At 43.6% G+C, this 27,999-nt stretch overlaps 1 protein-coding gene across 3 annotated transcripts in view; it reads right to left on the bottom strand.

The window, feature by feature from the left end:
* Window positions 1-27,999, bottom strand: part of ARID1B (AT-rich interaction domain 1B) — a 404,291-nt gene that overhangs the window by 274,810 nt on the left and 101,482 nt on the right. For all 3 annotated transcript variants that reach the window (XM_080700338.1, XM_080700340.1, XM_080700339.1), the window contains exon 3: window positions 8,304-8,453. In XM_080700338.1, coding sequence (XP_080556464.1) covers window positions 8,304-8,453 — 150 coding nt within the window. The remainder of the gene's footprint in view (window positions 1-8,303; window positions 8,454-27,999) is intronic.

Here is a 27,999-nt window from a genome sequence, read left to right as displayed (position 1 = left end):
AACAGGGACCATCCAAATGGGAGGGGAGTAGTGGAAGGAATCCCACTCTACTCTCCGCAGCAAGGGGTAAGGTCAGAACTGTGGCTGCGGAAGAAAATGCCCTGGCTTTTGAGAGACACCTATGGAACCATCTGGAGGTGAGATGTCAGGCTGGAGATGTAACTTAATACTCTGCAGAAAGCAGGGGGTGGGACAGTGGAGGGGAAGGAGAGGGACGGGCAAGAAGGAGAGGGATGCCAAGATGAACATGGCAAATACTGGTGACGTGGAACTGGGTGGCAGCGTGTGTGTGCTGGCATCCGCCTGCATGGCAAGGAGATGATGGCAATGAAAACTTCACGAAATAAAAATTAAATGGGACTTCAGAATACCAGTACCCACAGGCACTGACAGAGTGAAGGCCCACCAATCCCTCTGACAGTGCAAGCCAGCCTCAATGACACCATATCCAGAACGCAAGGAACTAAGGCAGACATGGTGGCAGAAGCCGATAATCCCAGTACTTGGGAGGCTGAGGGAGGAGGATTGCGGGTTTGAGGCCAGCCTCACCAACTTAGCAAGACCATCAGCAACTTAGCGAAACCCTGTTTCAAATAAAATATTAAAAAGGCTGGGGCCAGGCATAGTGGCGTATGCCAATAATCACAGGATTTGGGAGGCTGAGACAGGAGGATCAAAGATTAGAGACCACCCTCAGCAACTTAGCAATAACTTGTTTCAAAATAAAATAGGGCTGGAACTGTAGCTCAGAGGTAGAATGCCCCTGGGTTCAATCCCTAGGACCACAAAAAGAAGGGGAGGGGCTGGGTATATAGCTCAGAGGTAGGATGTCTCTGGGCTCAATCTTCAGTAGTCAAAAAGAAAAAGGAATTAAAGGAAGTAAGAACATTCTTTGAACTTAAAGTTAACAAAACAATAGTGCATATCAAAATTTGAGAGAATCAGCCAAAGCTGCACTTGGGAGGAAATATTTTAGATGTATTTAATGTAATAAGACAAAAGAGGTTCAAAACGGCTAAGCACTCACTGGATTTGGGATGGAGGAAAATCAGTAACGCAGAGAGCGACACGTGCTCAACGTGTGCAGAACTTGATTCTTTAGGCCGGGCACGGTGACGCATGCCTGCGGCCCCGGCACCTGCGAGGCTAGCAGAAGGACCGCAGGTGCAAGGCCAGCTTCCGCAGCTTAGAAGACCCTTAGCAACTGAGTGAGACCCTGTTTCAAAAATACAAAATAGAAAGGGCTGAGGGTGTAGCTCAGAGGTAGAAGTCTGCAGATTCAATCCCCAATACCAAATTTAAAAAGTTAGTGTTTTAAAATAACATTTAACAGAGAAAACCAAAGTTACTTTGAAAACGTTTTAATCAAGAATAAAAGATGCCGGGCGTGGTGGCGCACGCTTGTGATCCCAGCGTTTGGAAGGTGGAGACAGGAGGATCGCGGTTCTCTGCCAGCCTCAACTACTTAGTGAGGCCCTTTGCAACTCAGCGAGACCCTGTTTCAAAATAAAGAATAAAAAATAGGGCTGGGTGTGTTGCTTGGAGGTAGAATGGCCCTGGGTTCCATCCCCAGACTACAAATAAATAAGTAAATAAATAAATAAATAAATAAATAAGGCAAGTAAGTAAGTAAGTAAGTAAGTAAAGCAAAAGAAATGCCAAGAATGGTGGCACATGCCTGTAATCCCAGTACTCGGGAGGCTGAAACAGGAGGCTGAGAGACTGGAGGCCAATCTCAGCAACTTAGGGAGATCCTGTTTCAAAATTAAAATATAAAAAGGGCTTGGGATGTAGCTGCGAGGTAGAATGCCCCTAGATTCAACCCCCAGTACCACAAGAAGGAGGCAGAGACAAGGGGGAAGGAGGAGCCAGAAAAAGGGGAGGAAGAGGAGGACTGAGGTCAAAATGCCTTAGCTCTGGATATCACAGAAGTTACTAATAAAGACTGTTGTGTATTTTATGTCAATAAATTAAGTAAATGGGTAAAATTTTAAAATTCCTACAAAGCTGGGCGTGGTGGCGCACACTTTTAATCCCAGCATTTGGGAGGCAGAGACCGGAGGATCACAGTTCGCAGACACCCTTTGCTACTTAGTGAGGCCCTTCGCAACTCAGAGAGATCCTGTTTCAAAAACAAAAGGCTAAAACATAGGGCTGGGGATTTAGCTTTGAGGTAGAATGCCCCTGGGTGCCATCCCCAGTACTGTAAAATAATAATAATAATAATAATAATAATAATAATAATAATAATAATACCTAAAATATAACACAAAACTGATTCTAGAAGAAATTTATTATTTGATTAGATTTATACTCTCACATACACAAAAATAGAATCAGAGGTTCAAAACACCAAAGGTTAAAAAAAAGCTAAGAGTTAAGAGCCACATTGCAGGGTTTTACAATGGCTTCTACCACTGACTCAAAGATGGATAACCCCAAATTTAACAGACTCCCGTGACTAGGAAAGGGCCCAGCCTCCAATTCAGTCACAGCCCCCATTACACACAGGAAGATCCCAAAGATAATTCCAGTTCAGCGCATTCGTGACTACTGATTCAAGCAACCTAAACAAATGTTAGTAAACTTAATCCAATGACAGATTACAAAAAAGACAATATATCCTGAGTCTAGGTTTATTCCAGAACAAGAGTTTGATTTAATACTATGTTAAGAAGGTGATTTATCTCAGTAGCATTATAAGTAAAAAGGTGACAATCTCAATAAATAATAAAGAAGACATAAAATTGTGAATCTAAAAAAATTTAGCCTCTAGCTGGGAGTGGTGGCGCACGCCTGTAATCCCCGAGCTTGGGAGGCAGAGACAGGAGGATCTCGCAGGCTCGAAGCCAGCCTCGCTGGCTTAAGAAACCCTGTTTCCAAAAGTAAATAAATGAATAAATAAATAATAAAACAGGTCTGGGAGTGTAGCCCGGAGGTAGAAGGGTTTCCAGGAACCCCAGTACCACAAAAAAAAAAAAAAAAAAAATTAGCCTCTATCATAAGAAGATCGCATCAAACCAGAAAAAGAGACTTGCTCAGCCCAAAAGTAGGCAAGAAAAACAAGAAAAAAGAAAGAGTGCACATTACATTCTTATACTTAGTAAGGGGCTGCTGGAGCTGCCTTCATTTTAGTCAGGGACAAGAGAGAATGGCCAGCAGTCCTCTTACTCGATATACATGGAGAAGCTACTCTGAAGAAAGACAAAAAAAATGGGAAGGAGGTGATTTTTCAGAACAGCATTTCTTTAAAACCTAAGAAAATCAAAATAAGATTACCACTTGCAGCACTGGTAAGAATTCACTGGATACAAACAAAAAGTTAATACACAAACAGCGTGGTGGCACACATCTGCATCCTAGTGCTTGGGAGGGCGAGACAAAAGGATCAAGAGTTCTAAGCCAGTCTCAGCAATTTAGCAAGACCTTCAACAACTTAGTGAGACCCTTTTTCAAAATAAAATAAAATAGAGTCTGGTGTGGTGGTACACACTTATAATCCCAGTACTTGAGACGCTGAGACAGGAGGGTCGAAGGTTCAAGGCCAGTCTCAGCTACTCAGTGAGGCCCTCTGCAACTTAGTGAGACCCTGTTTCAAAATAAAGAATAAAAAAACAAAGTTTCTTATATATCTAGATACCAACAGTAAGAAAATGTAAACTGGGCGTGGTGGCACAAGCTTGTAATCCCAGCATTTGAGAGGCGCACGCTCGTCATCCCAGCATTGGGGAGGCTGAGACCGGAGGATCGCGGCTCGCGGACAGCCTCAGCTACTTAGTGAGGCCCTCTGCAATTTAGTGAGGCCTTGTTTCAGAATAAAAAATAAAAAGTAGGGCAGGGGGTGTAGCTTGGTGATTGAATTCCCCTGGGTTCCATGCTCAGACCAGCAAAAAAAGAAAAAAAAGAAAAAAGAAGGAAAAAGGAAAAAAGAAAAAAAGTATATTTTAACCCTGCACAATACTAAATAATAATAAACAGTACAGTATTGCAGGGCACAGGAGTACATGCCTGTAATCCCAGTACAGGGAGGACTGTAAGTGCGAAGTCAGCCTAAGCAATTTAGAGATCCTGGCTCAAAAATTATATATACACACACATACATACATACATACATTGACATACAAGCATATAAATATGTATACATACATACACACATATACATATATGCATTTACCTAGGAAAAAAACAATTAAGTTGGACCATATCTTTCTCCATAGAATGCAAAAAGTGAAATGTAAAACAATTATATAAAAATACTACAAGGTTTTTAACTAAAATTAAAATCCAGACCATACAGGAAGAGAATAATTTTGATTATATAAAATATTTTTAACAAATGATTTTGCATTACAAAAAACCTACCATAATTATTTTCAAAAGACAAATGACAAGATTTAAGGGTAGTAATTCATTATAGATGAATATCTAGTCTCCCTGATAAAAAGTTTAAGACTAAAAGACATGAATTTACAGTCCTGAAAAAAAGAAAACATAAGTGCTTTTAAATATATAAGAAGAGCCGGGCGTGGTGGCACACGCTGGTAACCCCAGCATTCAGGAGGCTGAGACCGGAGGATCCCGGTTCGCGGACAGCCTCAGCTACTACTTAGTGAGGCCCTCTGCAACTCAGTGAGACCCTGTTTCAAAATAAAGAATTAAAAAAAGGGCAGGGGGTGTAGCTCAGAGGTAGACTGCCCCTGGGTTCCATCCCCAGACCCACACACACACAAAAATAATAAATAAATAAATAAATAAATAAATAAATAAATAAGAAGATGCTCAACATCACTCATAGCAAGATAATTATACACAGCCGGGCGTGGTGGCGCACGCTTGTAATCCCCGCGCTTGGGAGGCTGAGGCAGGAGGATGGCACAGGTTCGAAGCCAGCCTCAGCTACTTAGGCTCTCAGCAACTTAGTGAGACCCTGTTTCCAAATAAAATATAAAATAGGTCTGGGAGTATAGCCCAGAGGTAGAAAGCCTCTGGGTTCCACCCCCAGTACCACAAAAAAAAAAAAGATAATTATACACTAAAACTATATTATCAGATTGTCCAAAGTCCAAGGCTTTCATAAGACCGTGTCACTAGTGCGTGCAGATGCAGCCTTCTCTCACACGGGGGGAGGGTGGCACACCCTCTGTGGGGCACAATCTGGCAACATCTACTAAAAGAACAAGCCATTCGCCCTATGACCCAACAGTGCTGTGCCTAGGAAACTTAGCCTACAGACACTGTGCTTCATGGAAGGACACACACTGTGGCATCAAGGCCGCATAACTTTAATTGCAAACAACTAGAATAATCTAAATGTCCATCAAAGAGAGCAGGTTAAATATATTATGGTATGTCTGTAAAATAAAGCTATAAAAAAGAAGGAGGAATCACTTGATGTTCTCCTTTGGAAAGAACTCCAGAAAATATATTTAAATGAGAGAAGATGGCAAGAAAAGAATATACACAGTATATATTATAGTTTGCCAGAGTTAAAAAAAAAAAAGTATTTTTCAATCTCTAGAAAGTTGTTATCTAAAAGGGGAGGCTTGGGTGGTGAGGGGCCTAGGATGGGAAAGGACTACTCCATGTGTCCTATCCTGACACCTTTGCATCTTGAAACTTAGGTATATACCGGGGATGCAGCTCGGTGGTAGAGAGCTCGCCTAGCATGTGCAAGGCCCTGGGTTCAATCCTGAGCCCTGCCAAAAATAAACAAAATAATAGTAATAAGGTAGGAATCTACTGATTAGCCAAAACATTAAACATAAAAAATGTTGCTGGGCAAATAGCACACACCTAGAATCCCAGCTACTCAAAAGGCTGGAGCAAGAGAATCACAAATTTGAAGCCAGTCTCAGCAATTTAGCAAGATCCTAGCTCAAAATAAAAAATAAAAAGTGCTGGGGACGTAGCTCAGCCTCAGAGTGATCACATCGCGAACACTACAGAGAAAGAAAAGCCACTCGAGACAAAAGCGAGGCACCTTAATGGGACCTTAATGGGACCCTAAAACTAACTTTTGCGTTAGTAACATTGACAAAAGACAAAATATTATTTACTGTCTTCTATAAAATCAATAGTTACGTTCACTATTCTTGGAGGCAAAAGGAAAGACTGTATGAAGGAATGTTCTGATTGTTATAAGATATTGGCTGATTAAATAGAGTTAAACTTTTTAGATTTTAAATGCATATGAATTAATAAATTCTTATTAGAATTTGGCCTGGTTTTGATACTTTTCTCTTAGTAAATTTTACTCTTAAGCTTGACTTGAGGGTGTCAGCCTGTGTTGAAGGTGCTAACTCTCTCCATTTACAACCCTAGATCTCACTTCGGGAGAACCTTTCCCGAGCACCCTGGCCTTCTGACGTCCTAGACATCTGGACTGTTGCTCGGAGCCGGCACCTGCCATGGCCACCTAAAGTTTCCCACCTCAGCCTTCGTGTCCTACAACAAGTTTAGTGATACTTAAAGAGCACGCAGATCTCGTACAGCTCGTGAATGTACAAGAAGATATTCTCAACATGCTTAGAGGTATTTTGGGTTTACTCAGAATATATAAAAATGACAATGTTTACATTAAACATCATGGTTGTATAGTATTTCTTACCAAATAATTTACTGCGTTCAAATCTATAAGATAATGGTACCATCAAAACACAAGATAGCCTCACGAACTGAACATATTAAAACAGTATTCATTATACTGAGATGGTACCTGTAGTATGCTTTCCATATTTAAATGTGAAGGATATTAAATAACTAATTGCCATCTGCTGGGAGCCATCAGTGAATGCTTCCTTCATAAAGGAAGTTAGGTTTTGAGCTTGGTCTGGAAGGAAATGACAGGCACTCGAATCCTTAATCAAATTGGTTTTACAATCAGAGATTCATTTCAGCACACTAGAGTAAAATAAGTAATGTAATCTCTCTATTGAGTCTTTAAAATTTGATGACATGACAAAACATTCTATGTCTACAGATAAGTTCAATAAGGCTTTGAAAGCCCCTGAAAAAGCCCCTAACTCTTATCTATCCAGAGCCCAGATACCAGTCCCTTTCATTTGAGAAGAGCTGGTACTGAAGTGCTTTAAAATGTTCCCACTTTAATAAAACCTAAACCAGACAACTCTGAAATAATGTACACCACAACATTTATAAACCCTAGCTATAATACCCAAATTTTTCAAACAGATATGCAGGAAGCAAGATTGCATAGGATCTTGACTCTCTCCCATGGTTTTAACATGTTTTGTTTAAAGTTTCATAAACTCTCCTTAGAATTCTGCAATGAGAGTCACATGGGAGTAGACAAGAAAAAACTCAAGAAAATACTTAAGCAATTCACAAAGTTGATTAAAGTCATGCTCCATGTATGGTTTTAGTTTTGCCTTAAGGTCAACAATCCACTCACGCCATATGAAAAGCCCTTTAGAAATGAAAACGTCACGGCACACGTGGCTCTCTCTTTGCCACCTCCAGCCCACAGCCCACAGCAGGGGAGGTGCGGGGAGAAGCTGAGCATGGGCGGCGGCGCTCTGAGGCTCGGCCCGAAGGCCACGCGGGCCATCTGGGCTCAGCAGCAGAGCATCTCACCCCAGCTCCCCTGCGCTGCCCTTGTGAGCCTCTAAACCAAAAGGAGACCGGATCATTTTACCAAACACACAGGTACGATTTTTCTTAATCAAGTGAACTGAAATATAGCGCCCAATAACCTGAGAGTATTTTAATGAGGCTAATTTAAACTAGAAACTACTTGACTCAATGTGGATGATCTCATGCATATTCTAATATATTGAAATCGATGCAATTATTTGTTTATAAACTAGTTTAAGAGAAATAAACTATCAAAAGGCAGCAATGTTTTCATGCAGTAGAACATTTTGAAAAAAAGGTGAAGATAAAAATATCATTCATGTGCCAAGTAGCAGGAGCAAGTAAAGAGTGCAACCATGCTCCAAGCCGCCTTCACGAACGCAGCGCACTTTCCTGAAAGATTCGAAACACAGAGGACAACAGGAAATGAACGGCACTTTCTGCCGTCACCACCCAGCACTGCAAGCAGCGACCGAATGCGTCATTCTTCCCACTCTGGAACCTCCACATGCAGGGAGAGATGAAGGAGGGAGGACTCAGCTTGGATCTTAAATGCAGGTATAGGTTTAGGTCTGTTAGCTCTCAAAACTACATGTGTTGTCCCCTGAGACATAATTATTAAAACGGGACAGGAAGATTTCAGAGCACCGTCTGCCTCTGAGCAAAGATCCAGGGTAGGAATGGAGCCCTGGGCGAGTGGGCTGGCTCACCTGCTGCGGCTGGTACCTCTGCTGGGACTGGGACTGCAGATACTGCGCCTGGGGCGGCAGGTGTGGGGGCTGTGGCTGCTGGTTGTAGTATGGCTGCTGGCCTTGCTGGCAGTAACCGCTCACACCTTGCTGTCCATACTGCGGTGGCATCTGTTGAAAAAGTCAGGAGAAGCAAATGAGAACGACCAAACGGTGCGAGGAAATGAAATCAAACATGCCTTCAGTTCAGCTCAGTAACAATGTGGGTTCTTCCCTGGGCGCTCAATAATCTTAATCCTCTCTTGATTAGATAAATTGGCCTGCTGCCTTCTATTCGCACACTGTCAATGAAGTCAAAAGATACTTTTGACTCTGCCTTGAAGAACAATCATATTTTATCAGATATCAAATATTGATAATGTCTTAAAAATCTAATGGGAAATAAAGTTTAATAGAGGCAAAAAAATAAATAAATAAAGTCTCTCCCAAGAAAATTAAAGATGCACTGTGTGAAGCCCCGGCCCAAGCAACAGCGAGAGTGGAGAGGTCGCACGTTGACGCTCTACAGGACCCTAGGGTCCGAGCGCGCCTACATTGCACGTCCAAGTTCAGAACAACTGAACTTGGAGTGCCCACCTGCATGTCTAACAGATCTGGGCCGGTTAGCAATTCACTTACTATTTTTGCTTAAAGTAAAAAATGCATTATTTTACCACCAAATGAGACCCTTCAAAAACAATAATACTTTTAGTTTGGATTTTAAATGTTCCTCAAAGGCCCCCGTGTGGGAAACACATATGTAAGAAGAGATAGGGCCTGGTGGGGGAGAGGGTTTTTCTGCTGTTGTTTTCGTGCTGGGGATGGAACCCAGGGGCACTCTACCTCCGAGCTACACTCCCAGGCTTTTTATTTGTATGTGTGTGTGTGTGGGGGGGGGGGTTTGCTGGGGGTGGAACCCAGAGGCTTTCTACCCCAGACCTATTTTATATTTTATTTGGAAACAGAGCCTCACTAAGTAGCCAAGGCTGGCTTTGAACCTGTGCGATCCTCCCGTCTCAGCCTCCAAAGTGCTGGGATTACAAGTGTGTGCCACCACGCCTGGCTTATTTTGAAAGAGGGTTTCACTCTGTTGCTGAGGCTGACCTTGAACCTGCAATTCTCCTTTCTCAGCCTCCAAATTATCACAGGCATGTGCCACTGCGCCCCGCTGGAGGCCTTTAGGTCTTAACGCCATGTCCTGGAAGGGAGCTGTGGGGCTCTGGCACCCTATGGCTCTCTTTACCGTTCCGGGCCATGAAGTGAGCTACTCTGCCCCAACACACGCTGCTGCCATAAGCTCCCCCCACCCCCAGCCCAAAACCATGGATCCGGCTGCTCATGGCCCAGGGCCTCCAAACTGAGGGGAAAACGTCTCCTTAGAGATTGCTCTAGGTCTTTGCTATAATGGTGGAAAACTAGCAGAAATACATAGAAAACAACCCATGTGTATCAAACTATATAATCACTAATATGAGCTCTTGATGGAGATTCATATCTAATAAGGCACAGTCTCTTCTTAGTTTATAAAATAGCTAATAAGGTATGCACAGTAGCACACACCTATTAATTTCAGCAGCTGTGATACTGAGACTGGATCAGGCCAGTATCAGCAATTTAAGGAAACCCTGTTTCAAGATAAAAAGTAAAAAGTGTGGAGGGTATAGCTCAGTGGTAGAACCCCCTGGGTTAAATCTCTAATATCATGAAATAAAAATAAGTAGTAGTAGTAATAATAGTAATATAATCGTAATCGTAATAACAATAATAATAACAAATGAAGCAAAGTATACTGCTCTGTAAATATCAGAGAAATTGACCTAAGTGTCTTAAATCATACTTCTCTATGTCTAATTTACATAAGTCTAAATATTCTTGAAATCCTTGTTCATGAGGAAAATCCTTTCCCATGCAATAAATACATTATTCATAGCATTTCTGACTTTTTTAAAAAATTAATATTTTTTCTGTTTTTTAAATGAGAAATTTGTTGGTTTCCCCCCTAATTGGGATCAAGAGCAAGAGAGGAAAAGAAAAGCAAAGTATTGGGACAGCAAAAGTCTGAGAACAGCGGAGTCATTCTGTTGACCCCACAATTAGGCTCCTCTATGCGCCCCAAGGACGCGAGCCCCAGAAGCCCTTAAGAAAATAAGCAGCACCAAATTCATACAGAAACACTGGATGAGGGGGAAAAATGGTAAAGGAGGAAAATATTAAAACACTCTATATCTAAGACAAGTTGATGCACTGATTCATAGCACATCTGATGGATAAAAGGAAAATGATGCCAAAAACTAAAGTTCCTCTTCCTTTCAGCCCAGTGCAGGTTATTTTCCAAGCCCACCAGCATGGTCACAGTACGTGCTGCTGCAATGGCTGACACCTCGCACCAGGGAGCCTGGGCTCCCAGAGCAGACCCGTTTGCAATGAGAGCCATTTAACAGCACAGGCGAATCCTTGCTTTTATTTATTTTGCAGCTTGATATCTCGTAATGAATGTATGTCCCTGCCACAAGCCAAGCCAAAGAATTTCCATAAAATACAACTCCACATGCTGGGATACCGTTCACCACGACAACACACATCCTCCCGTTCAACACCCATATGTTTGATTTGATATCTAATACTATATTTCACACGGCATCTTTGCAGTTTGATTTGAAGCAGTGAGGATAACACTTCTGCCAGTGTTAAAATGACTGCAGAGCTCAGTCAACACAGCCAGCAGCTCCCCAAGGAGCTGTGCTTTAATATGTTGACTTGCTGGTTTAGAGAAACCTTTATACACAACATGGAAGCGCCGTTTGGGTCGGAGGCAGTATCTTCTAAGCAAGACAACAACTGGACGTATAGCAGGAACCTAGCAACCGGAGAGCAAGCACAAACTTACCAAACTTGCTATCTGTTCTAATTCCACAAAGGTTTGGGCAGGTCAGGGTAGGAGGTAAGGAGGGGTATAAGCCAATCCCCCAGGAAGCCAGAGTAACAGTCACAGATCAGGCCTCCAACCTCGGCTGCGGAGCCCTGGTTCAGCCTTCTGCAGTTGAACATGGATCTGCTGTCCTCGTGGACACACGATCTATTCTTTCCTTTGGGACCAATCTTGTTGGCACGCCACCCTCTGTGAACCTGGGATGAGGAAACCTTCGTTGGATTCCAATTGGGCTCTCTGGTAGACAGGCCTGGGGTTTGGGGCCAGTCACCTGAAACTGGACCACAGTCCTGAACTGAGAGTGGTGAATAAGAGTCTATTAAACTCTAGGTCAGCTGAGGAATCTCGGGGTTGTAATGTAGGAAATCTCAGTCCAATTCCTATTGTGCCTCAGCTGTGTGGATAAAATGAACTACATGTACATCTTCAACTGCAGTGTGGCGCTCGCTACATCATCATCATCATCATCATCATCATCATCATCATCATTATTTATTCATAGTAATACTGTAAAAAATTAATAATCCTATCTAGAAGGTTATATGAATGTTGCGATTATTTATTAAACTATAAGTTGCAGTGTCTCTAAAGTATAACTCTTTTCAAAGTGTTACCAATAAAGTCCAATTTCTCAATATAATAAATACCCCCAGGTGCCTGGAATTAAGGTCCAAGTCTTTACTGACCATTGCTGTTTTATCAAATCCGATACTGGGCTCTCCAAGATCCACTATGGGGTCTTCAGTCTTCTTAACCTACGCATCTCTTACCATGTGACGGGATCAACACGAGGGCCCAGAGCCCACTGGCTGCTCAGGTGGTCCGGGCGCGGCCACTGCGCCTCCACACTGGCCCCTCTGGCCTCAGCCCAACCCACCATGTAGCGCCTGGCCACGGTGAGGCCTGTGAGGCCATCTGACTTGGTTGTTTAGTGACCACTGTAGCTATGTGCTTGTGTACTTGCTCTTCTCATCCTGGAATCTTAGCTCCCATACTAAGGCAGTCCCCAGAAGAGGACAGGAGGGCCAAGTAATACTGGTTGAATGAATTAATGTTGCTTAGTGGAGAGCTGCCACTATGCAAAACTTGAACCAAGCAAGGAACACGCCATAAAATGGAAATCTCATGGAGCACCCAAGCCCCAGACACGTGTGCGCCTTTCCCCACCAGCAGGACACGGACACGGTGCCTACTCTTCCCATCTGCAGCTACCCGAACACTTCATCACTGCCCAGCAAATGCTCCACGCTTTTAGCACCATTTAAATAAGAATAACACAACCAAACTAAACTGAGTGGAAATATCTAGAAAATGCCTGGAACCGGAACTTTTCTGTTATTTAAAAACAAGTATTTGGTTTACTCATTTCTAAATAAAGGGAATTTTCATGGATTCACAAGCAAACATTGTATCAGAAAATTATTCTGAATGCTTTAAAACACTATTGGAGAAGAAGGTATACCTAAAAATGATCCAGTTGCTTCAAGTATTTATTTTAGGAAACCATCCTAGTAAAAAATAGAAGTATTAACTTTCAAATCTCTGTATCACATTATTCTGGACCCTGTATTACATCTCGTGGCAATCCAAAATTAACAAGATCATAAAAGCTTATCTTCTCCTTTTTTCTTTCTAAAATAAATTAGGAAAGTGTTTTTCCCAGGTTTAAAGATATGCTGACCCCATGACCTAGCAATGCACCTTGGAAGTCCATTCTATAGCCACGTGTACCAGAAAGGATATTTAGTGTAGTCCTACTTACAGTCACCCGGAAGCGAGGATATAATATAACTTTAGTAGAAAAGGGAGAGAGAAAAAAATTAACTTTTCCATGCAGTAGTAGAAGGAAGACATAAGACTCATATCACAGCAGTTCAAATCTATACAATATTGAGTTAAAAGCAAGAAAATATCAAGGAACTATCATAGCATGTGTATGCATATAATATACAAAATAGCAATGTATATTATTTATGAGCACACATACATCAAAGGTACAAATCATGCCTCAAAAAGGAAGTGTACAACTCTTTGGGAAGAGAGAGGAGCGTACAGGGTGGCAAGTCAGCCTTGCATATTGTTCGTGGTGGCACATGCTTGTAATCCCAGCATTCTGGAGGCTGAGACTGAAGGACCGCGCTTCGAACAGCCTCAGCTACTACTTAGTGAGGCCCTTTGCAACTCGGTGAGACTCTGTTTCAAAATAAAACACAGGGCTAGGGGTTTAGCTTGGAGATCAGATGCCCCTGGATTCCATCCCCAGTACGAGGGGAGGGAGGGGAGAGAGGAGGGAGAGGGTGTGTGTGCAGCTCGGGGTGTAATTCTGGTTAAGCAGGTATAGCATGTGACACAAACTGGCAAAATGTTAGTTATCTATCTATAATCTTGTAGTTACACAAGGTGCTATCTTCACTTCTGGGATTTTACTTAAGCTTAAATTATTTCATAATTTTACATTCTAAAGATCCTACCTCTACCTGGTGCCCCAACCTGCAAAGGAAGAGGCAGCACAGGCAAAAAGAGGTCCTTCCCAGGACAGTGCTCTGCCACTCCACTGCGCAGGCCAACCAGGCCTGGGCTGCAGACACCAAGCCCCTCCCTGAAGGGAGTCATCTGGAACAAGGCTAGGAGGAAGATTCCACTGTGGTCTTCTCCACAAAGAGGGGTCCCTAGAGGTTGCTCCATCTTTGGCTAAAAGGACTTTGAGCCAGCATTTCCCCATGGCTCCTCCAAGGGCCAGTCATCCTACATGATATCTTATAAAATCAGTTCTACAGTCAAAGAGGTTTGAAAACTAAGCACACCGTATAATTAAAGCACACCTCCACATCTCTGTGACATCCACCTTTACATCCAGGACTCTCCCACAGATGTGACCAGCACAGCCCACCCCGTGGGACGTGAGCTCCACAGGACAGGCACTGCTAGCCCAGGTGATCACGTACGCTGAACACCGGCCTCCAGGGAAAGTCTGTTGATGACGCTCCTGGCTCTTGTGTTTGTTCTGTTGTTGAGTGCTCTATAGAGTCTGGATATTAATCCCCCGGTATATGCATGGCTTATAGATTGCTCTTCCTACGCTGTGGGTTACCTTTTTGCTCCTTTAATGGTATCCTTAGATGCACAATGATTTCGACTTTGATGTGACCCAGCTTGTGTTGCTCCTCTTCGGCTGCCTACGCTGAGTGTCAGATACACATAATCACTCCCAACTCCAATGCGAGGAGTTTCCTCCTATGTTTCCTTGCAGAGGTTTTATGGTGGTTTTAACTCTCACATGTAGGTCTGTGGCTCACTCTGAGTTATTTTGGATATGGTTTAGGGTAAGGGGACTAATTCCACTCTTTAGAACCTACGGTTCTTGCTCAGTGTAACTTTCACATCAGCTTCATATTCTTTTGTCCTAAAAAGTAGTTTGCTATTTACAGCTCCCTCCAGAACTATACTGTGTTTTAAAAAGAATAATATCGTGCCGGGCGTGGTGGCGCACGCTTGTAATCCCCGCGCTTGGGAGGCAGAGACAGGAGGATCGCGCAGGTTCGAAGCCAGCCGCCTGCGCTGGCTTAGGAGACCCTGTTTCCAAATAAAAATATAAAATAGGTCTGGGAGTGTAGCCCGGAGGTAGAAGGGCTTCCAGGAACCCCAGTACCACCAAAAAAAAAAAAAAAAAGAATAATATCGTATGTATGCATACTCGACACACTATATGATCTCTTTCTATGAAATTCAAAATCAGGTAAGTGTAACTTCTTGTCATAGAGATCACAGTCATGGTCACGGGACCCAGAGACAGACTGGGAGAGACACGAGGGGCGCGTCCTTCATGGGAATGATGGAGATATTTCAGATCCGAATCTGGATGGCAGTTTCATGGATGTAAATACTTATCAAAACTTGTCAAACTGTATGTTTAAAATCTGGGCATCTTGTTTATAAATTTTACCTTAACGACTGGCAGATTATGTATATACGGTTAATGCAGAAGTATCTAAGCTGTTGACCCCACATTTTTCATATTCTTAATCCAACAACATCGTTATGCTTAGATTGCTGTTGCTTTATTAATGCTTAGATATAAATTGTCTTTGATAATTGAACAACAGATGCTTAATAGTTCCTAAAGGCTCGATGAGTGTTTCTTTTTTTATTATTTATTTGTTTTTTGGTACTGGGGATTAAACCCGAACCATTCTACCCCGAGTTACTCCCTAGCTTATTTTATTTTTTATTTTGAAACAGGGTCTCATGAAGTTACTGACAGTCTCGCTGAGTTGCTGAAGGCAGCCTCAAACCTATGATCTTCCTGTCTCAGCCTCCCGAGTACTGGAACTACAGGCCTGGGCCACTTCACCTGGAATATTTCCAGTGACATACTGCTGCTGTTTTCTAAGGGTTATCAAAAAGTATATTATGACAATTTATCGTTAACAGCAGAAGCTCCATAATTTTTTGTTTTCATCATAGATTTAGGCCCTTCTAGGTAAATTATACAAAAGGGGCGGCAAAAAGTGTAAGAAAAATCTCGGGTTCACAACAGCTCCGCAAATTCTGGCCAATTCTGCTGGCTTCTGATTTCACATGGAGATCAAAAGCTATTTTTCATGCCTGAGACTGAATGAAAATTCCCCACAGCAAGGAATTCAGATGCTAAGCTGATGCATGGCCAAATCAATTGCATGAGGAAATTTTATTATGTCAACATGTCCAGTCAGAAATAATGTGCTAGAAGGTAATAAATGAAGTTTACAAGGTCAAGCTCTTACAACTGTTCCATTCCATAGTCGCTTAAGCTGAACTCCCAACTGAGACTCCTGAATGGCGAGGTGCGCAGCCCACACACACATTCTGTTTAAGACAAAAAACAACTCTTGTCCTTAGGCTCATCTAAAGAAACCAGTATTCCAAAATTTCTCAAAATTAGTTCTTTATGCTTGAAAAATAAGAAAACACTCAACAAAAATGCACTGAGCACTTGTTACATGCATCGTACATACAGTAAGCCTTCCAGCTTCCCTCAAGTGACAGGGAGAAGACCCGGGTTGGGGCAAGAGGACCTGGCTAACCATCCCCAGGCCGCCGTGTCCTGCTCGGGGCAGGCTAGCAGGCGGCTGGGGAGCCTGTGCCATCCCTGCTGCGCTCTGGCTCCCCGCAGGTAGGGACCTTGCAGGCCACAAGCACTGCCGACTTTGAACAGGCTGAACAATTACTCTCTGGAATAATTCAGCCCTCCCTAGCTTAGAAATTTTAAAAATTTATCAGAAAATAAACTTACATTTTTTGATTTGTGAAACAACCATGAAAAGCTCTCATTTGTGATCAGTTATAAGCCTTTTTTTTTTAAAGAAATGACAAGTTTATTAAACTTCCTTAATAGGGTGCCCACAATATAATATTTTTAACTATGGTAAAATAGTATACATGTGATTTTTTTTTATTTCTTTACAATCGCTAATTGCCTACAAAATTTCTCTGCTTATTCTAAATTCAACTGTTCTATATTTAGCAACTCACAGCGTAAGTGAATAGTAGGTCGGACCAATGTTCTTCAGGGTGACTGTTCTTTAAAGCGGTGGGAACTAAATGGTGGTGCCGCACATGACCTCAATTTCCAGAAGTCAGGGTAAGTCCTAAACAGCCTTTATCTCCTCTTAATAACCATTATGAATCTATTAGCCATGAATTTATTTATACCCTTCTGATATTAATTTATATTTCTAGTCTGCACTATCTCTTTAGGATACCAAATTCTGCAACATTATTATCCATTTTGTAAAGTGGTTCATCTTTTGGTTTTCATAAATTAACCCCTTTAAGCTGCGAGGAATGTGCCTTAACTCTCAAGTATAGAATTTGATTACCAAGTGCATGGTCAGCCAAGGAGGGTCAATCATATCATTCCAATCTTTTATTTCTACCAAAGATTCTTGATCAGCCACAATCTATACCCTCTGACTCTTGATTATTTTCACTGACTTAAATAAACTGCTTTCACTCTGCGGTCTTTGTTGTGTAACAGCAGCTAAAAGAGCACGAGCAATTCCAAAGGCACAGCAAGCCCGGCAACACACAAGAACGGGATTGCTTTTCTAGTTATCACTAAAAAGAAACCTCCAGTAATATTTTGTATTCTCCTCTACCACCTAACCACAGATGTTTCACCTTCCTTTCCAGGTCAGCCAATTAGAGGAGATCTGAGTTAAGTATTCATAAAATGCAAGCATTCACTGGCAGTAAAATGCTTCCTCTCATTTACAACCAGTGTTGAACTAAAAGTCTTACTGTACACAAAATTAACACACAAGTGTATAATTGTAGTTTTATGCTCAAGTGCCCTAATTATGCACTTTAAAACACTTTCTTCCCAAGGATCCACCGAGGGCATTCGATACCATGGACCTATAAAGTCTACAGTGTACATTCTGATAAAACATAAGCATAAAAGGGAAAATGTGCAGTTTTGAAAGAGTGTGTGTGTGTGTGTGTGTGTGTGTGAGATACACAGGATGATACATTGTATTCTAAAATTCTTAGGTGGGGGAGGGTGTTAAAGAGTAAAATATTGCTAATTCACACTGCCTAGTCTTGAAAAAAAGGGCCCTAAAATCTTCATAAACCATCTATGGACGCGCCTTATTTTCATAATAATTGAAGAAGGAAAAAGACCCACAGCAAAAGGAACTGTGTGCATTTATAATGTGGAAGCTTTGATAACTAGGTTACCACTACTTATATTTGGAAACCAAATAACAAATACATATTGTCCATAGGAAACTTAGGCAGTCATTTTTTTGAAATGCAAGAATCACAGCTGTGGCAAAACATTCACAAGACTCTGTAAGGCTCTGCTCCTGTGGCGTCACAGCCTCCACAGGAAGAATGGGCTCAGAAGGCAATCTATAGCAGTAAATAGGTCAGCTCTGCTCACAGAAGCAATGGATTCCTAGAAAAAGCTGCTTAGAAATAAACGGGCCTGTTCTGCCTCCTCCTCCGGGACTTGGTTGTCTCCATCCAACAAAGTGTCGGCCAAAGAAAGCACCTGTGCGGTCATTGCCTTGATAATGAACACACCTGGCTGGAGAACAATTTAGTTTTTCCATCTTTCTTGTTACATTATTGCTCAAACTGTAACAGGTAATCCCAAATTGGTGAATATAACATTTTTTTAAAAAAAATGCAAAGGATAAGCGGGGCATGGTGGTGCACACTTGTAATTCAAGCACTTGGGAGGCTGTGACAGGAAGATCACAGTTTGAGGACAGCCTCGGCTACTTAGTGAGGCCCTTTGCAACTCGGCGAGACCCTGTTTCAAAATAAAGAATAAGAAATAGGGATGGGGGTGTGGCTCGGAGGTAGAATGCCCCTGGGTTCCATCTCCAGTACCACAAAAAAATAAAGAGCGAAAGATTACAAAATCAAAAGTTAGAGCAGTATAACAGTACTTCACGCGTTAGAACAGGAGATACTAGTAAGACTTTAGTGTCCGGCTACAGTGTGTTCACAGTTTTAAAGTTCTACCGACTTGGACTATGGCACATGGTAAGGACACCATTTGCCAGATAGCCACACACAGAAGCACTGGGGAAGCCGGGCTGAGGTCACAATGGGCAGTCTTAACTATCTGCTCTCTGGCCAGAGATTTCTATTTTTAGAAAGCACAAAAAGAAGAGCCTAGAGCCTTACCACTTTCCTATATAAACCAGCTGCCAAAATGGATGTGCCAAGGGGGAATTTCAGGGAGCTTTCAAGAGATAACCTTTGCTGAGGCTGCAATGTCGATTTTGCAACCTCGTGAATGTGTGCATGTGTGCCTGGAATGCCAGATTGAAAGACTGTGCTCTTTGAGATAACTGAATGAGGTTGGGGATGTAGAAAATCACCACACACCAGAAGAGAACTAGAATCTTAAAAGAGCCAGTGGCAGGACTAGCAACTGGTACCTTGTTCTGCAAGGGAGCAGAAGGGGAAGGAGAGAGAGGAAGAGACACCATTCTCTGCAGGCCAGCTTCTAGCTTCTTACTGCACAGGGAAGGTGGTCATGAGGTGTGTGCGTGGATTTAAAAGAGCTATGGTGCTTTTCTACGGTGCGCTGGGGCGGGGGGGGGGGTCTACTGGGGACTGAGCCCTTAGCCTTTTGCATCTAGGTGAGCATTCTACCACTGAGCTACACCCCCAGTCCCGGGTGATGTTTTGATACATGAATACACTGTGTAAAGTTCAAATTAGAGTTCTGTCCTGGGGTTGTTAGTGTTGTTTTAGTGAAAGATTCAAAGGGGTAAAAAATCTGACTATACTATTACCAACAGTCTAAGCTCAGTCTTGGAGAGGGGTAGCTGCTTCAATATTCTTTTTATACATCTTTTCTCTCTGGACCCCAAAAAGAGAGAAGGGAACAAGGAAAGGAAGAAAGGGCAGGGAAGGAAGGTCGGTTGGTTGGGGGATTTTGGTGATGAAGTGGGTGAAAAGTGGATGAAGTGGTTAAGAAATGCACATAAACTCCTCAAAAACAATAAATTTGAAACCAGCATATTAAAAAATATAATCTTTTGGAAACATACAGTCTAATACTTTGTATAATCTTTCAAGAGAGAAATGTATTCATTACTTGACCTGTCCCTAAATGTAAATGCAAGTGAGCCTGGAAATGGAGAGGAGCGAAGTGGGCCATGTGCAGGAGCCCGGGAGGCCTGGGCCTCGGGACGCCCGCCTGGAGGGCGCTGCCCCCACTCCACTGGGGAGCCTCGCCTGGCTCTCCAACAGCACAAGCATCAAGTGTGCGTTCTTCATTTTAATTTTCTTTTTTTTTGGGGGGGTGGTACTGGGGTTCCTGGAAGCCCTGCTACCTCTGGGCTACACTCCCAGACCTATTTTTACATTTTTTTTATTTGGAAACAGGGTCTCTTAAGCCAGTGCGCGCAGCTGGCTTCGAACCTGCGCGATCCTCCTGTCTCTGCCTCCCAAGCGCAGGGATTACAAGCGTGCGCCACCACGACCGGCCTTCATTTTAATTTTCCCTGGCTTTTAGAATGTACTCATAACAAAAGAGGAATGTGTTTATAAATAAACGAGTGCTTTGCATTAGAGATATTTGCACTCGCAGCCCACCTTCTCTCACAAAGCTGTGATGCCTCCCCTGAACCCCAAGTGCTAGGGGAGCCAGAGGGAATACGCATGCGCAGCAGCAGCCGAGCGCCGGCCCTGATTCGGAGCACAGCCCGTGTGGGCGAGTGGAGAGCAGCACTTGGGGTGCCCGGTGCATATGGTGGATGTGTCATCGGGATTAATACACCAAGGTTCAGGCAGGAGAAGGACCCGGTCCACCATCCTCGGACTGCTGAGCCTGGTTGCAGCTTACTGGACATGAATTCAGCACACACTGTGAGAACTGGCAGAGATTTCAGAGGTCACCAGCTGAGCCTGTGCTTGCTGGGCTGAGGACACCACACAACTGCACCCACTGGAGTCACAGGCTCTCTCCCTGTGACACTCGGTCGGTGAATGGAAGGGCTGGGGAGGACCTGGAGGTTAAGGTGGAGGAAGCAGCCACTCAAAGGCTGCTGGGAAGTGCCGGAGTCCTGGCCTGTGGGGGAGGGCTGGGAGGAGGGCAGCAGAGCACCCTGGGCAAGGACACAGGGAGGCTGTGGGTGGTTGCAGAGGGAGGGGACAGGCCACACAGACCTACGCATACATTCTCTTGAATTTTAAAACCTGAAATTGTAAACCTCGGTGTGGTTTTGATAAACTTACAAAGTACAGGCTGAGAGCCCCTATCTGTAATGCTTTGGCTAGAAGTCTTTGAGATTTGGGATTTTTCAGGTCTTGGAGTATTTGTACAGACATTACTGGATGAGCGACCCTGATCCAAAGACCCAAAATCCAAAATCAGAAATGCTCCAAAATCTAAAACATTTTGAATCCAATGTCAGGGCTCAGAAAGTTTTGGATTTTGGATGTCAGATTTTTTGATACAGGATGCTAAGTCTACATTAGGATACATAAAATTTAAGGTAAAAGTATGTGTGGGAGGAGAGTCCTTGATTTTGAACTATTTAGTGCATAAATTTAACTTACATGATAAACTAGTGATAATAGTTTAAGTAATACTTTAAGGTTGTAGCATTATTAAAAAAATGGTAAGGTAGGGTGTGTTGCCCCATGCTGTAACCCCAATAAGTACAAGGCTGAGACAGGAGGATTGCAGGTTGAAGGCCAGCTTCAGCAACTTAGCAAGATTCTTAGTGACTTAGTGGGACCTTGTTTCAAAATAAAAAAAAAAAAAATTAAAAGGGCTGGGGGTGTAGCTCAGAGGTAGAATGTCTCTGGGTTCAATCCCCAGGACAAATAAAATAAAATAAAATAAAGGTGCCTTAGATAAAATAATAAAGCCCTTGAAACATAAAAATATTTCAAAGTAAATTGTTCATATAAAAATAGAAAATAATCATTTCCCTTGAGAAAGATGACCTGAAATTCCACTTCATCATGTGGAACAACATGTGCCAAGTATTCCCAACAGACTGGTCAGGAAAAAATATATGTGGACATTTTAAAATCATTAATAGAAAGATACCTAGAAACAGAATGTGGAATTTGCAAACAAATTAACTATTTCACTTTCTTCCACATCTCCTCTATTAAAATTAACTACAAACTGGGCGTGGTGGCGCAGGCTGTAATCCCAGCATTCAGAAGGCTGAGACTGAGGAACTTGGTTTGCAGACAACCTCAGCTACTTAGCGAGCCCCTTTGCAACTCAGTGAGAGCCTGTTTCACAAATAAAAACATTTTTAAAAAATAGGGCTGGGGATGTAGTTCAGAGGTACAATACCCCTGGGTTCCATACCCAGTACCCCCCACCCCCCCCCCACACACACACAATTAACTAGATAAGCCTAGTATGGTGAAGCACACCAGCAATCCCAGTACTTGGAAGGCTGAGACAGGAGGTCACAGGTTCAAGGCTTACATCGGCAACTTAGCGAGGCCATTTCAAAGTAAAGAATAAAAGCTTGAGGTGTAGCTTGGAGGTAGGAAATGCCCCTAGGTTAAATCCTCAGAACCCTCCGCCAAACATGAACGAAACAACAAAACTAGACATTGTAAAGTATACACATGAAAATAAACAATCATAAAATCTGAATTGACCTCCTCAAAACATTTCAACGTGGATGTAATATTCTTAGATGATACATTTATTTTGAGTAACTCTGCAGGTGACATTACTGAAATACAAAAGCTACTTTGCTATTCTTCTAGGATAGTAACTAGTAAAAATAATTGATATAGCCTTTCCAATCCCATGACAGAGTTAAGATTTTCAGGCCAAAGTATTTAGTAGTCCTGAAATTAGAACATATTCTAGTTCTACTTTAACTATACAAATTATTTCTTATATTACATTAAAAGGAAAAGGTTTCAAACAATATCCCACAATGATTTTCATTTAAATAAATCCTTTATAAGATACACACTACATGTCATAGAGAAAGGTGATATCTAGTTACTCATGTGACATATCAAAAATGTTCCTTGTAAGATCAGTGAAGGACTGTCCCCAAAGCAATAAGATGAAACTATTCACTTAAAACCTACAACTAAGGCTGGTGTGGTGGCGACGCTTGTAATCCCAGCACTTGGGAGGCTGAGACAGGAGGCTCGCACAGGTTCGAAGCCAGCCTCAGCTACTTAGTGAGGCTCTCAGCAACTCAGTGAAACCCTATTTCCAAATAAAATATAAAATAGGTCTGGGAGTATAGCCCAGAGGTAAAAAAGCCCCTGGGTTCTGGCCCAAGTACCACAAAAACAAACAAACAAACAAACAAATAAATAAATAAATAAATAAATAAATAAATGCCTACAGCTATTTCTCACTGCCAGAAAAAAACAGTGACAATAGTAGTGATCTGATCACCTGGTGGTCCTGAGACTGCGAATTGTTTCCAGCATACTCCATGTCCCATGCAAGTAGTAGCCTGGTAAACCCAGAAATGTCCCCAGCACTCCCTTGGCCGACTAGGACCACCACACACACTGTCAGTGAAGCATGTAGGATACACCCAGTGTTTGGGCTGGGAGGGTCATCTTTCCACAGGCATCCTCCCAATGGAACTCCCACCTGCGAAAGCACCTCCAGCAGACACCTTCTGGGGCTTTGCTGGAGGCCACCTGCTTAGGTGGGAGAGCCCTGCAGACCATCCAGGAGAGCCGCCTGTCACTGACAATTTCCCATCAGGCTGTCCTGGGAATGTACCACGTTCTGTTCTATGTTTCAAACTATAAAACAAATCCTTAAATTATCCTTAGAAGGAAAAATCAAAAAAGCTTATAAATACCCAAAGTTAAGCCAAGCACAGTTGTACATGCCTATAATCTCAATACTTGGGATGCCGAGACAGGAGAATCATAAGTTCAAAGCCAGTGACAGCAACTTTGTGAAGCGTTATCTCCAAGTAAAAAATAAAATAAAATGCCACTGGGTTTAATTCCCAGTACCAAAAAGAAAGAAAAAAAACTGAAGGTTAATTAGAATAATGGCTTTTGAATATTTCTTCCAACTCAGAAGAAACATCTCATATAACAACACTGAACACACAGGATGCCTCTACTAAGATAAGCATTCGTGTGTGTGTGTGTGTGTGTGTGTGTGTGTGTGTGTGTGTGTGTGTAATTTTGTGACACTCAGGATGAAACCCAGGGGCATTCTACCCCTGGACCTACACTCCCAGCCCAAATTTTTATTCTTTATTTTAAAACAGGGAGGGTCCCACCAAGTTGTGGAAGCCCTCACTAAGTAGCTGAGGCTGGCCACATACAGAGATCCTCCTGTCTCAGCCTCCCAAGTACTGGGATTACAAGCCTGTGCCACACATCTGGCTCCATATTTTCTATTCTTTATACTAAATTTCTTCCATTTTTAATAACAGATTGCAGTATGATACACTATTTACATGTTCCCATTAATAGATCACATCCGGAGTTTAAAAAGCATTGCATTTGAGCATGGCAAGTTTTGTTTCTTTTCCCCCAAAACCCCAGGTAAACAGTTCCAGTGCCACCACATCAGAGTGAGTTAGGTCTGGATGACCATCCCCATGGCGGGGGCAGCAGCTTTCACTGGACCTCCTGGCCGCTGCTCAAAGTGGAGGCAGTAACACAGGGTCAGAATTGAACGCCAATGCAAGAAAAGGAGCCGAGTGCCAATGGGGACTGAGGTCCTGCGTGGCGAGCAAGAAACAGTGCCAGAGGACTCTGAGCCGGAGAGGAGAAAGCACGGAGCCAGCGGCGTTCCGGGGGTAGGGGAAAGGAAGGAGAGATGGGGATAAAACTAAAGAGCCGATAGGGAGGGCTGTGACTTCTTTTGCTTTTTTACACAGATCTCCAAAGAAAACTATGCCACCGATCCGTGGGAGGTACTGACTGCCGGCCTCGTCACCGCGCCCCACAGGAACCATGCGGGTGTGCGGGTGCAGGCCTCGTCACCAAGTCCCACAGGAACTACGAGGTTCTTTGCCAGGTGCAGAGGAAGACTCAGACAAATACTCACTCTGGGAAAAATTATTAGAAGAAAAACATAGCTGCTACCCAACGCCGGTAATAAAGCTTCTAAGAAGAATAAAGGCAGTCAGCGTTGAGCACTTGAGACGCATGAGCCCGGAGCCCCTGAGGAGAGCACTGCGTGTCTGGAGAGCCCAAAGCTGCCCTCGCCGGCAGCCACCGGGAGCAGGCCCCTGCACAGTCTACACTTTGTTCTCCACCCTGATACCTCACCAGAGAAGCCTCAATGGTGAGACATAGCGTGAAGCAATGGGCTCTGCCTCTCCTCCAGAAAGATCCAAGCAGTCACCAAGAGCACACCTCATGAGACTTGTCACACAGCACCCTCCACCGCACCGGGATGCCAGCGGCACCTCACATCACTTCCAAGCTCCTTAAACCACACCCAGACGCTCTCGCTGGCCCGTGCTGCTCCTTGGGAAGCGGAGCCTTCGAGTCCGATCAGTGACTCTCATGCATCCCTCTGTGCGGTGCAGACAAGAACCAGTGTGTGCGAGGGTGCGAGGCAGCTGGCGGTGGGCCTGGGCTAGGCCTGTGGTCCCCTGGGTCAGATTGAATGGAGGCACAGCAGCCACCTTACTGTTAGTATTGGCATCTGTGCTTTGTTTTCCCAATGGATTCAAACATCTCTTCTATTTCCTATTCTATCCCATATATCAATTCAACCTTCTATTGCACACGGTGGCAACAGAAGCATCCCAGGCCCCGAAGGCAGTCCACAGTTGCTGCCCATAAATGGAGTGCGAGCCAAAGGCGGAGCTAAGAACACACCTGCGATCAGAGTGCACGTGGAGCTGGAGTGGGGCCGGCCCACACAGCAGAGGAGGGCGCAGCATGCTCTGTATACACGCAGGCGTGTGCACACAGCAGCGCAAGGCCGGCCTGAGGCAGGGCGCAGCTTGCCCCCAGCAATGGGGGGAAAGGGGACTCTGCTGAGTCACAGTAACCAGCCAGGGAAGAGAGGGACACAGGGGATCAAGAACAGCTCAGGCCAGTCTCAGGTAATGACAGAGAAGGATTCTGCTCAACTCCCAGAGCCAGGCTAAGCAGAGCAGATGGCAAACAGGCACTGGCGGTGTGAAGAGCTGAACTGGAATTACTGACATAAATGGTCCTGCCAGAATGGGGCCATGAACACACACTGGACCACACCACTGTGTGAGCAGACTGAAAGCAGCCGATGACTGAGGCAGGGCCATGCGCCCTCGGGCTCCGGCGCAGTGCGGGCGCAGCACAAGGTCGGTGTACCCCTGTGCAGACACCGAGAGAAGAGCCTGAACGCTCTACCCGTGATGTTATGGAGTCACACATACCTGTGTGTACGAATACATTTAAAAGGCAGTCTAAGCACAGACATAAAACTACTAAATTATGAAATTTCTCCAAATATGATATGCCTAAATTTAAAATCTGGCATACCAAAAATTTCAAATACCATATTCTAGACCCCAATTTGGGTCCAGATAAGTAATTCTATGGCTCCCCGAGTAACAAGCTGCAACTCCCCAGGTCAACCATGAGTAAAGAAAATCAGCCTTCTGGGGTTCTAAGAGTGGCCCACATGTAATTTCCAGATCACACAACCCAGAGTGAGTGAGACAGAGAGATGAGAGAGACACATGCACAGGAGAGATAGAAGGCCTGGCAAGCTCTAGGAACTCCTGTAGAAATATCCTTCTAATCTGCTAAGGAGCTACCCAGACCAGCACACACCTCTAAACCCTCTCTCCAGCCTCCCCTTCTATGCCTTAGGAACAGGGGAAATGACTGTGCAAACTGTTCTCAACTCAAAATGTACTTGCTATTCTAACGAACAAATGTTTCCTCATATGATAAAACTTTAAAGCCACCACCCACTCAAACCCTCAAAGCGTATGCTTTCTTATGCACAACTTACATAGTAAATTTTTAAACAACTATAAACATTTTCACAGGCGAGGAGGCTGGGTATTGAACCTCTGAGCTACACCCCTAGCCCATTTTTTAATTTTGGGGGGGTTGGGAAATGGGGTCTCACTAAGTTTTTTACCGTCTTTGAACCTGCAATACTCCTGTCTCAACCCCTCAAGTACTGGGATTACAGGTGTGCACCACCACGCCTAGCTAGGGACATTTCTTAAATCATATACAGCATGACGTCTGACACTTTAAATGCTGGGCCGTGGGGCTGAGGCTTTAGCTTGGTGGCAGAGCACTTAGCATGTGAGGCCCTGGGTTCAATCCCTGGCAGTGCAAAAACGGATACATATATACTGTGCCTTCTTACCTACTACCTTTCCAACACATTGTAGTTCTATTTCCCCTCAACACAGTCTCCTTATTTTCCTTTCTCCTTTCGTTACCAGTATTCCATTTTCTACCTCCTCTTTCTGTCTCCTATCACATCCCTCCCTTGCTTTGATTCTCCTAACTCAACTAGTGACACCATCTTCTCACTCTGAGAAGTCTTTCTCCACCTGGTAAGAGCTCTTTCTATGTTTACTCCCAGCCTCACCCTCTGGGTGACATTACCTGCCCTCTCCTGCCACCTGGATCCACCTGACAGCTCAAATGCACCCTCAGGGGTGTCTGGAAGCCCAGAGGGCACCAGCCCCACCGGAGCAGAGCCAACGCTGGAGGAGCCTCCGCCTCTCATGAATTCACCATCTGCCGCCACGGGAGCCGGGGAGCGGGTTGCTGTACAGTTCTTGCCTTGCTTTTCTCTCGCCATCATGAAAACAGGGACTTCGTTTTCCTGTGAAAGACTGCTGGAGCACTAAGCGCCCTTCTGCATGTAGACGCATGCAGCATATATGTTTACAAAGCTGGCATAATACTTTACAAAACAACACAGCTTAAATCCTCTGCTCCTGCAACAGAAAATCTACCCAATACTCTTAAAAATAAAATTCACAGAGTTTGCAGAAGTGTTTAATGTGATATGAAAAAGAATACACTAGAATGCCTCTTATAGCACTTGTTTTGAGGCAGTTCATTCCCAAAACACATTTTCTATTGCTATAATCTTTTAAAGTGCTCATCTATCTGGCTTTTACAGCAATCTGCAAGTGTGAAACAAATATACAATTCACAGCGGGGGAAGAGTGCAAAGGCTTAATCTACTGTACTCTCATTTGCCAGTGCAGAGTTGTAGGGCACAGTCGCAAACGTGCTTATAAATTCCACTGGTCTAATGAACAGATACGGTTTTCATAATTT

This window comes from Muscardinus avellanarius, assembly GCF_963383645.1.
Source record: "Muscardinus avellanarius genome assembly, chromosome: 8".
Classification (NCBI taxonomy): domain Eukaryota; kingdom Metazoa; phylum Chordata; class Mammalia; order Rodentia; family Gliridae; genus Muscardinus; species Muscardinus avellanarius.
Note: the sequence above shows the minus strand (reverse complement) of the source record. Positions and strands in the feature narration are given on the sequence as shown.